At 44.8% G+C, this 11441-nt stretch overlaps 1 protein-coding gene across 1 annotated transcript in view; it reads right to left on the bottom strand.

Moving 5' to 3' along the window:
• Positions 1-9201, bottom strand: part of EPHA1 (EPH receptor A1) — a gene marked incomplete at its 5' end in the record, with an annotated part of 14160 nt that extends 4959 nt beyond the window's left edge. Inside the window, 9 exons of the mRNA XM_008940879.1 lie at positions 1535-1596; positions 2033-2218; positions 2322-2444; positions 2721-2776; positions 3560-3656; positions 6180-6339; positions 6443-6567; positions 7810-8142; positions 9046-9201. Of these exons, the coding sequence (XP_008939127.1) occupies positions 1535-1596; positions 2033-2218; positions 2322-2444; positions 2721-2776; positions 3560-3656; positions 6180-6339; positions 6443-6567; positions 7810-8142; positions 9046-9201 (1298 nt within the window). The remainder of the gene's footprint in view (positions 1-1534; positions 1597-2032; positions 2219-2321; positions 2445-2720; positions 2777-3559; positions 3657-6179; positions 6340-6442; positions 6568-7809; positions 8143-9045) is intronic.
• Positions 9202-11441: the final 2240 nt, after the last annotated feature.

Genomic DNA, 11441 nt, shown 5'->3' with positions numbered 1-11441 from the left:
TAGAGCGTAGGCCACAGTTTGCTTTCACCTGGAGAGGTGTCCAGTATACCTGGAATCGACTGCCCCAGGGGTGGAAACACAGCCCTACCATTTGCCATGGCCTGATCCATACTGCACTGGAGAAAGGTGGAGCTCCAGAACACCTGCAATACATTGATGACATCATTGTGTGGGGTAATACCACAGAAGAACCCTTTGAGCAAGGTAAGAAAATAACTGAAATTCTTTTAGATGCTGGATTTGCCATAGAAAGAAGCAAGGTCAAGGGACCTGCATGAGAAATCCAGTTTTGGGGAATTAAATGGCAAGATGGGTGTCATTAGATTCCAATGGATGTGGTTAACAAAATAACAGCTATGTCCCCACAAACTAGCAAAGCTCACACTAACTAGCTAACACTAGCTAAGTTTGTGTACCACACAGAGGGGGGCAGAAAGTAAAAGCTGCTCCTGCAGGAAGGAGCGGACAAGATAAGTGACCCTAAAATTGGCCAATGGGGTATTCCACCCCAAATCCCTCATATTCAGTATAAAAGCTGAAGGATCACAAAGGTCAAGCTCTTCCACCCTGCTTCCACCTTCTCCCTCCCTTTTGCTGCTCCTGCAGTGGCCGCATCTGAGGAGGACTCTGTCCAAGCTGCCTTTGATCCAGAGCCCTGTGTTCCTAAATCCAGTTCCAGAATCCAGCTCTGGACCCAGTTGCTGTCTGTGGCTGAGTCCGGCCTGGGACTTTTCCCCAGGGCCTGTTCCCCAGCATCAGGGGTAACGGGACTTCCACCTTCTCCCTCCCTTTTGCTGCTCCTGCAGTGGCCGCATCTGAGGAGGACTCTGTCCAAGCTGCCTTTGATCCAGAGCCCTGTGTTCCTAAATCCAGTTCCAGAATCCAGCTCTGGACCCAGTTGCTGTCTGTGGCTGAGTCCGGCCTGGGACTTTTCCCCAGGGCCTGTTCCCCAGCATCAGGGGTAACGGGAACATATTGCCATTGGGGGAGTTGGGTTTGATGCTGAGTTTGTATGTATTTGTATATATTCCATTTTAGTAGTAGTAGTAGTAGTAGTGGTCTTGTTTTCATTAAAGCTGTTTTATTTTCTAATCCTTTCCCTTGGCAGGGGGGTGATAGGTGTTAACAGAAAACATCTGTTGTGGGTCTGGGGGAAGTCCTGACCCTAAATCGTGACATCAAGTGACATCAATCTGGTTGGTTTCTAGTTACTGCTTTATCAACTTGCAAAAGTGGGCATTGGTGAAGAAGCAAAAAGGCAATGCTGCAGCCCAAAGGACCCAACAGCTTTTCACTAAAGCACTGGTGGTCATCTCCACAATTGTAAGTTAGGCATCTGCACTTCAACCACCAAAGACAGTACTCTGCACACTGAGCAACAGCATCAAGCTTCAACTGCTGAGACTGGAGATGTTAGTGAATAGAAAGTAAGGGATGCCTGGATCTTATTTCTAGTCTTCTTTTAGGGTCCTAAGTTCAGGCCAAGTGCAAATTCTGGCAGTACACAAGCCTGTTACAGACCAGAGTGTCTCACCCGGAGGAAGGTATCCAGCGCTCCATTCTCCATATACTCAGTGATGATCATCATTGGCCTCCCTGGAGGAAGACAAGAATCTGTCAGCCTTTTTGCAGATCTCCTACTCCTGCCTTCCAATGCCCTCCACATTGCCCCAGTACAAAGAACCATACCCCAGCCAACATCCCCACTCCACTGGCACAGCTGACTGACTCTCTCCCTTAGGCCTCCTGTGATGATTTTGTACTCCTCCTTGGCTCACACCTACAACCTTGCAGCACCCCTTACACTATCCCAACTCCTCATCCGCTCACCAACCCAAGCATACCTCTCCTCACACTGCCTCATGTCTCTGTTGGAAATCCATACCTCTACTCTCTTCTTCTCTGCCATACGCTACCATGACAATGCCTGTCTGCTCCCAGCACAGCCTCTCTGCCAGCATCCTCTCTAAGAAAGGCCTGAGAAATATGCCAGCTTCTGCTTTCATTCCAGGACTCTCCTCCACACTCTTACGTTTAGTGACAACGCCTTCCAGACGCACGATGTTCGGGTGATTGAACTGCCCCATAATCGTTGCCTCACGCAGGAAGTTCCACCACTGTGAGTCCGAGTACGTCGACTTCAGGGTCTTGATGGCAACCACAACACGTTCTTTCCCTGGGAGCCGCAGGGACCCGCGATAGACCTCCCCAAACTCCCCTGAGGACAACCAGATGCAAAAGGTCACGGCTGAACTCGGGAACAGGCAGCAAAACGACAGGGTGAGGGAACTGAGAGATGGGGAGTGTGGCAAGTAACTCACCCTCTCCAATCACATTCTCCATAGTGACACAAGAGACGTCCAGTTCCTTAGTGAATTCCAGTACCCCTCTGCTGGGGTCATCGTATGGTTGCAGGTCTACATAGGGCTTCAACCAGACCTTCTCTGTGGTAAAGGCAAACAAAAGAGCACATTAACCTGTCAGCTCTTTGGACAAGCTTTACAGAGCAAAGCTACAGAAGCAGAGGTGAATCCATGGGATTCTGACAGTAGCAGTAAACAAATCTACCAAACATACATTGAAGACTAGAGCTGTTAAGGGAAGAGGTAAATTACTTCAGAAAATCCATGCTAGTGTTTGGTTTCAAACTGTTGTTCCTTTTCACTCCTCCCAACCCATTCCAGGCTTCTCCCTGGTTCTCCTACCCCTCTGAAGCTCACCTCGATCAAAGCCTGAAGTATTGTAATCTGGCCGTGCTTGCCTCCGACGCGCCTGCCTGGAACACACGCGATGGTCACGAAAATAAAACGGTCAGCAGACAGCAAAGAGAAAAGCAAGACTCCCAGGGTGTCTGCCCCAGTTAGTCAGGGACAGAGTTCAGGGCAGCACAGTGCAAAGTGGAACCAGACACTGCACCTAGTTGGTAGAGTACAGCTCCAAGAAAATGTAATGCTATATTTACATTTAGAAATGGACCTTTGTTTCCGTGCAGGTAGTTTTGTTCATCCTTCTGTTTGCTGGATTACAGATAAATTTCTGTTTATTTATGTTTTCTGTACACTTTCAGTACAACACCTGATCTTCTTAAAACCAAACAGTAGCAGCCTTACAGACATTTAGAAAGGAAGTAGAATTTTGTATCTGGGTAGAGGGCCACTAAAGTAATGGCATATGAAAAATGGTTTGAAATTACTGTATACATGTATTGCCCACTCAATTTATCATCAGCTACAGGAATGATTGTACCATATTTTTATTCATCTGTCACAATAACAGTATGATAGTGATGGATTATAAAAAAAAAAAAGAGGGATCGCCACATTTTCCTCTGTCCTCAGCAGCAAGCATCATCTTAAAGACGTATCAATCCCTCCTATACTGCTCATCAAAATTAATGAGGCTCATTCCATCTTGCTGCAGCACACTGGTCTTACTCTTTCTCCTCCAACTGACCTGTTCAATACCCTGTGAGAAATCAGGGCCTCCCTCCCTTTCTCAAGCTCCCACAGCTCAGCTATTCTACATTTATACCTTTTTCAATACCAAAATCAACACTTACTTTCGCCGAAAGATGAGAAGTCCCAGACACAGGCCAATAAATAGTAGAATTCCAAAGATAATAGAGACTATGACTCCACCAGACAGAGCTCCCATGTCTGTGGAAACAAAGAGAAAGGACATATCATTTATGGCTTTAGCTTGAAGACCAAGAACTGTTTATCTGGAATGTAGTAACCAGCTTCTACCAGCCAATGGTATTAGGTAAGCTATGGCCATTTGTCTTCCAGGCAGCAAAGCCACCAGATTTGAGGCCTATCACACACTCATGTGCATGGAGCACCTTCTGGTGGGTACATACATGGTTGATTCTTTATCTACAGTCTTGGTCTCCTAGTTGAGTAATTTATCCCTATGCTGGATTTCCCACATAAATTCCATGGCACTTTCAAAAATTAAGAATCCCTGCTCCTTTCCTCCCACTCCTCTCCAGCTACTCTTTCAGATCAAATTCTTCTTCCTGCTTGGTGCCTGATTTAGAATATGGCACAGCAAAGACATGATTTTCCCCAGCAGTCTAACTTGACTCTTTTCCTGTTCATGAAACTCACTTCCCCGACTCCTTCCATCAATATCTGGAGTTGGTCTTTTTCCTAATTACCTTGACAGAAGCCACAGTCTGCTTAGGACTTTTGAAACAACCAGGTACTGACTTATGAACTTACAATCTAACATCATATTCCTGCTTTCTCAAAAGGAAGCACCAGCTAGTTTAATTTTGTGATTGGATGGCATCCAGATAGTGTTCATGTAACACAGGCTATCTTCCTCCATTTAGATTCTCAAGCTAAAGCCATCTATTTCCATACAGTATGTTTGAGTTCATCAGAGGAAATGTTAAATGACATCTGTTAGTGGAAGTATGTGTTTTTAAACCTTATTCCTATCCATATCTAATGAGAATCCACATTTTTTAATATTTTCCTTAATGAGAGTTAGAAAAGATCAAGAAGAAAGAAAATTCATACATACATACATTTTTTTCAATAAATGAATGTATTTTAAAACAAGGAACAGCTTGTGTGACACAGAAAATTGTGCCTGGAAGTGTTTCCTAACATCCAGTCCAATGGTCAGCATCCATAAAGCCTAATTAACACTTGTTATTCTTTCTCAATTTGATGCTGACTCATCCCACTGAAATGATTAAAAACTACCAGCTTATTTAAGCAGAAATCAAGAGGTAGAGCTAACATTCTGTTTTTGTTAAAATCAAACAAGCAAGATTTGAAAGATGAAATAATATCTTTTATGAATAAAATGGACAAGCTTTTAGGTTCTTCTGTAGGAAACCAGAGAATCTAAATTCTCAAATTCAGATTTTAACAAATTGCTTCTCCCCACAAATCTTGTTTCACTAATATCCCTAGAACATTACAGCTAAACAATGCTTCAAGTATTATCAGAGAAGAACTCCCACCAAATGAAATCTCCTGGCACTTCTTTTTTAATCCCTTTCATATTCAAAATATCTTTGTCTTGGCATGATGAGGCGATCAACTTTAATTTTAAAAAAAGCCTATCTTGATGAAAGTATTTTCTAACATGTTCTTTCACAGTCAAAACTGTCTAAGGTATATATTAACTTACTTTTTTTTCCAAAGAACCTTTGTAGTATATTATTCTACTGGTTAAAGATCATTCACATCATCATCATTTGGCATTACGACTTTATGAAAATTTTACCAGAAGCTCCCAGTGCCAAAAAAAATTGTCCATCTTTGAATTATATTCCAATCATGGTATCACAAGTCCTCATCAGCTTTTACACAGTTACCTTAACTATTTAGTTATATTAAAGGTATGTCTTTGCTTTCTTCCATGTCCTTTATTTCACTACAATAAAACTAGCCTTTCAAAGGCATTGTTTCAATGGATGTATTTCTAAAATTATCCATAGGGCCAACAGGAGGATCTGTGAATGTGTGCAATGAAATGAAAGAAAAATTCCATTACAGAAAACTTCTGATAAAGGGGAAGTCTCTGAGTAACCCAGGAAAAGAGAAGGTTGGACGTGAGGCCTGTATGGGGTGTTCTTTGACATAGGAGGAAGGTCTTGTGGCCTCAGTAACTTGGCCTTCTACACCTAGGCCTTGGTAGACAACTCTTTTCAGCAGCACATACCATCTTTTTGGGTGGAGATACCTTCAAGGCCTGGACTTACATACGGTGGAAATTATAAAGCTGGAAAAGAATACTGGTGAAGTCCTTTAAGTTCTCTTTTTCACCAGTAACTTTTGCAGAAAAGGAGGCACATGTTGATTATTTTGATAATATTCAAACTTAGAAATATTAGCCAGAATAAAAATGTCTTGCAGGAGAACTAGAAGAAGAGCTGGTTAAGTAATTTGCCAGTACAACACACAAATTTGAAACTGATGAGTTCTGAACAGGAAAGTACAAGTAGATTTTACATGACAGCAAAGAAACAAGAGAAATGTCTCCTTGTTCTACACTTTTACAAAGCAACAAGCTTGGCCCTGGTGACAAGGAACTCAGGAGTGTGGTGTCTGTGCCTTAACAGCTAGCAGAACACAAAAAGAGATGCGTGTACCATGTGAATATACAATCTGAAGGAGAAGTGAGTTTCTCTCAATGATATAGCAGTATTTGTCCTTTACCTGGGGGAAGAGTGCGGAACTCCTGCTCTGGGGAGTAGGGCCCAGGCCCGAGGGGTGTGATGGATCTAACACGAAGCAGGTAGGCTGTGTCTGGCTGCAGGTCTCTCAGAGTGACATTTGGCTCAAGAAGGTGCTTCACTGTGTAACGTGCCTCCTCTCCCTGCAGAAATCAAACAGAATCCAGTAGCAAACACACACGGAACAAAGAAGACGCTTCCTTCCCCTTGAGTGAAAGAGGAAAGAACAAATCAGGCAGGCCTCACCTTCTCAAAGAACATGACCTCATACTCCACTGAGGTCCGGCTGCGCTGCCGTGGGGGAAGCCATGAAACAGAAAGGCTGTTGTCATCTCTTTGTGTCAGGATAAACTGGGATACTGTCACTGGAGCTGCAGGGCAGAGAACAGAGACCATCACGAAGAAATATAAACATAGTGCAAACTAGACCCTTTATCCACCAGGAGCTCTGCTTTTCCTTCTCTGGCCATACCATGTAACTGGAACTCACTCTCATTGCCACTGCCACTGCCTCACCTTTCTTTTCTGTGGTGAAAGAGAAATGAGGTCTCTGGTTGCAATTAACTGCTTTCCTTGAATCGTATATTTCTACACTAAAAGTGGAAGCCTAACTTTGTTTGGCCCTCAAAACAAAATCAATGTTTCAAGAAATTACATTTAATACAGCACTGCACTGAAAGTGCTCAGGTTGAAACAAAAACGTTAGGATTTTCTGCTCTTACAGCAGCAGTAACACAACTATCTTACATGATTTATGAATGCAGCTCCATTTCAGAAGGGTACAGTGAAATTCAAAGCTCAAAATCTCTCAGCTGACTGCAAATGCATGCTGTTCATGCATAAAAAGATAATTCTCATTCTGCAAAGACTGAAGAGTCCAGCCTTCATGATCAACAGGAAGTGATGAGGTGAGCCAAAAGTAGCTCTGCTTTTTTAGCTCACAGTTTCACTGCCACCACATAACCCCCTTTTTCAGGAAAAAAAAAAATAATTGTATTTTGTCACTAAATCAGAACTTAGGGGAAGCACCAAGGACTGTTGAGCACTGCAGTGTCCCTTTTGTATAATCATCCTTCATAGCACTCTGCAAAGTATTCACAGGGCAGCCAAACTAGCCAGCTTGAAGCTGAACTACAGATATGTGCCAAGAATTAGCATGTTTTCACATCCTCACTTCTCCCTGCTTTCAAAGTGCTTTTTTTTTTCCCTTTCCCCTGTTTCAGCATGGTTTCTGTTGTGTTTGGTTGGATTTTTTTTCAATATCTGAGTCATGGAAAGTATTTCACACCACAGCCCCCATTCTCCCTGTCACACAGGTAACAATTTAGGCTGGACTACACTAGTGTATGATGGGCAGGGCTTTATCCTCCTCACATCTGGTAAGTGTTTGGTGGATTCATAGCTCTTGGTGGGTAATGATTACTACAGCTTTGGCTTACAAGGAATGTGACTGATGGACTTCACACGCCAGAGGCAGAGGTACCTTAGAGTTCTCATCGTATCATATCAACACATGTGGCAGACAGAAGGAGAAGACAGAGACAGCTTAAACATTCAAAGAAATTCCTCTGTCTTTTCCTGATGAGCAGGAAGAACCCTCTGCTTCTGCTAACCTGCATGTCCAACTGCGACCCAGACAGCTGGAGAAGTTCTCTGTGAAGCAGGTCCGATTCCTGAGACACCATTGTGGGCTTCCACAGCAAATGTATAGTTGGTGTAAGCTTCTAGGCCGTCCACATCCACAGCAGGTCTAGTGAGCCCAGAAGCGCTGGGGGAGAACACCACCGCAGGCTCGCAGGGCTCGCAGGACAGGAAGTGGCAGCGCCGGCAGCAGACGGTGTAGGTGAGGTCCTTCCGCCCGCCCTGGTCGCTGGGCGGCTGCCACCACAGGCTCAGCTGCGTGCCAGCGAGGGAGAAGCTGACATTGCGGGGAGCTGACGGGGGGCCTACAAGGAGCAGGAAACAAGGGATTAGGTCCAGCTGTTGATACCCAAAGAACTGTGGCAGTTTCTAATCTGTTGATGCATTTTTAATGGAGCCCTCTGTCCCCCCAGCGTCTCCTTTTCTGACCTCTCGTTCCCATTTCCCAATTTTTTGCTGTTCATAGAATCACATAATGATCTGCATTGAAAGGGACCTCGAAAGATCACCTAGTCCCAACCCACTGTCATGGGCAAGGAACATCTTTCACTGGATTAGGTTTCTCAAAACCCCATCCAACCTGGCCTTGAACACTTTTCAATGATCTGGCATCCAAAACCTCTCTGGGCAACCTGCTCCAGTGTCTCACCACCCTCACTGTAAAAAATGTCCTCCATATGTCCTGTCCAAATCTACTGTCCTTCAGTTTAAAACTTGCTCCTTGTCCTGTCACCACAGATGCTGGCAAAAAAAGATTTCTCCATCCTTCCTCTATACTCCCTTTAAGTACTGGAAGACTGCAATAAGGTCTCCCTGAAGCATACTCTTCTCTAGGCTGAACAACCCCAACTTTCTCAGCCTTTCTTCATAGGAGAGGTGTTCTACATCTCTGATCGTTTTTGTGGCCCTCTTCTGGACTCACTTTGGCAGGTCCGTGTCTCTTAGGCACTGGGTACCCCAGAGCTGGATGCAGTATTCCAGGTGAGGTCTCACCAGAGCAGAGCAACACATCCCTTGACCTGCTGGTCACGCTTCTTTTTATGCAGCCCAGGAGATGATTTGCTTTCTAAGCTGCAAGTACACGTGGCCAGCTCATGTCCAATTTTTCACCCACCAGTACCTCTAAGTTATTTTCTGTAAGACTGCTCTCAGTAAGTTCTTCCTCTATTCTGCACAGATATTGTTCTTTCTTTCTAGCTGCAACTCACGGGTGCAAGCAACATTCTGGCCCTCTGAAGGCGCTCGGTAGAAGCCAGCATTGCAGGAACAAGATGTCGCCCCTGACTCATTGGACAAGCTGTTGGGGGGGCACTTCAGGCAGTGTTTAGTCTCCAGGGAGTGACGGTAGAATCCTCGCTGGCAGGCTGTGAAGAGACAAACAAGCTGGCGTACAATCAACAATAAACCAAGATGAACAAGAAGCCACGTGCCACTTTTGTTCAGCTCCTTGAACAATCCTTTATCTGCTCGCTTTCTTCCATCTTCTTAGCTCACAGAAATATTTATGTTGGAAAGGACCTGTGGAGGTTACCTAGACCAATCATCTTAGAGCAGATAGAGGGGAGATGCAAAGTCAAGGTAGGATCAATGTTATGACTGAAGAAGGGGATCTGGTTCCTCATGGATGCTGTATGAAAACAGCACCTGGTCAACTTCAGAGACTTCTTTCAACATGAACCCAGACTGGTCTCCACCCTGCCCATCAAGCTTTCCACACTATAAATGAGATCTGTAAATACTAGCTCCAGGTCCTCGTACTCAGAGTCTTCTGCCTGCTGACTTTATACGGAATAGCCAGTGGGCTTTTTAGCAGAAGCACCTTTTCTGATTTCAAGGGCTGTAGCAGAGCATCACCAAGCAGGGCCCTGGGGAACAGCTGGATAATAATCAGTTTGCCTGACAGCATTGAGTATAACTCAATTGTTGAGTTATGGAGCCAACAACAGGCTGTGAGAGAGTAGGTGTCACATGCTTTCTATTTCTAGTCCTACAAAAATAAGCAGCTACATCTTTCTCTAAGTATAACAACTGACACTGCAGCTTTGCTGCATTACTATTAGCTTGATCTACAGAAGCACTGGTCTCTCTACCAGTTATCTCAAAGTCAATGCTTTACCTCTGTAGGTGTGTGGCAATGCGAAAACGAAGGAGGGACGTTGAAGTAACCCGTGAATTTAATGGTTTACCAGCCTCTGCTAAGTGAATCTATCAAATGTTCTTAAACTAAAGAAATAAACAACCTCTCACTAACCAGATGCTTGAGGAATGCACACACTAATTCTCTGCCACAGCTGCCACCTTGCATTTAACTTCAGCATTCAGGGAATTACTTTTTTCGCATTGCACTATAAAAGCAACAATGCCCTGTTTCCCAACAGAGAAATTCATCTGCTCAGGAGCCTGACACAAATAGCTTACTGTGGTGGAGCACAGCATACAATATGATCCTTTACCAACAGTCACAAACCAATCCAGCCTTTCCTACCATGTGACAGAGAGGAACATCTGAGGGACCTAAAAAAACTTCCACTAACAAAGGCCAAAAAAGACTCTGCACCATCAGTCTCAGGCAGAGTCACTATCCTCACTGTATGCTGAGATCTCTCTCTAGATGACATCAGAGAAGTGGCTTCATTTCATTCCTGTTGGGCTCTCTGCTTGCCTTGGGATGGCAGGCAGACTGTCCCATCAACACTGGAAGAGATCAACTGGCCTAAGAGTTGCATAGTAATACAATCATTTGGGGATACTGTGACAGTACATGGGCCAAAAGAATTTGCAGCAGTGAAGCCTAAAGAGCACAGAAAGGAGAAATAATCACAAGAAGGAAGAGCAACCTTCCGGTTTCAAGAAAGAACAGAACCACTCACAGAAGTCTACCATTCTGAGCTACAATCATGCAGCTATGTTGCCAACGAGAGCAAGGGCTGTTGAAAGAATTAAAAGGCTCAAGCATTGATTGTCACAATCCCAAAGAGATTCCATTTATATTCCAGTACAAATCATCTCCCTGGGAAATAGGTGAGAAGAAAAGTTACTTTGATCTGTAGGCTGCTCACGACAGAGAACAGTTTGAATCAAGAGAGCTTTGACAGAACCCTGAAAAACAAATGAAACACAGAGCCACAGACTTGTGTAAGACAGAAGACCTGGTGCTACCTGGATAATAGTACCTGCTATAAATATGTGACAACACATGCACCCTCTTATTATAAGGCTTAGACAGTCAAGAAGTAAATTAGGGAAATCTGGGCTTGGGGACCTTTGCAAGAAGTTAGCTCTGAGACCAAGAAAGCCTCTGTTCAGCCTCTGTCCCTCCAGTCCTAGGCTCAGGTACTGCTCTAGCTCCCAGTCGAGTCCACATCTGATTTATTCACTGGTGGTGCCAAGACCCTTCAAGCAGGAGAGCTGCCCTGCAGGGAGGCAGCACACCTCGCAGGGAGAGGAGCAGAGGGCCAGGACTGCACCAGAGGGCACCTGGGCGAAGGGCAAAACGGCATAGCTAACCAGGCAGGCAGCTGGGGCGGGTGCCATGCCCCGCGGCCGGTGCAGATGAGCACGGCCCCGGCCCCAGACGCGCCGGGAGGGATGCGGGGGCAGCTCC

This window comes from Merops nubicus, unplaced genomic scaffold (assembly GCF_000691845.1).
Source record: "Merops nubicus isolate BGI_N331 unplaced genomic scaffold, ASM69184v1 scaffold12875, whole genome shotgun sequence".
NCBI lineage: Eukaryota > Metazoa > Chordata > Aves > Coraciiformes > Meropidae > Merops > Merops nubicus.
Note: the sequence above shows the minus strand (reverse complement) of the source record. Positions and strands in the feature narration are given on the sequence as shown.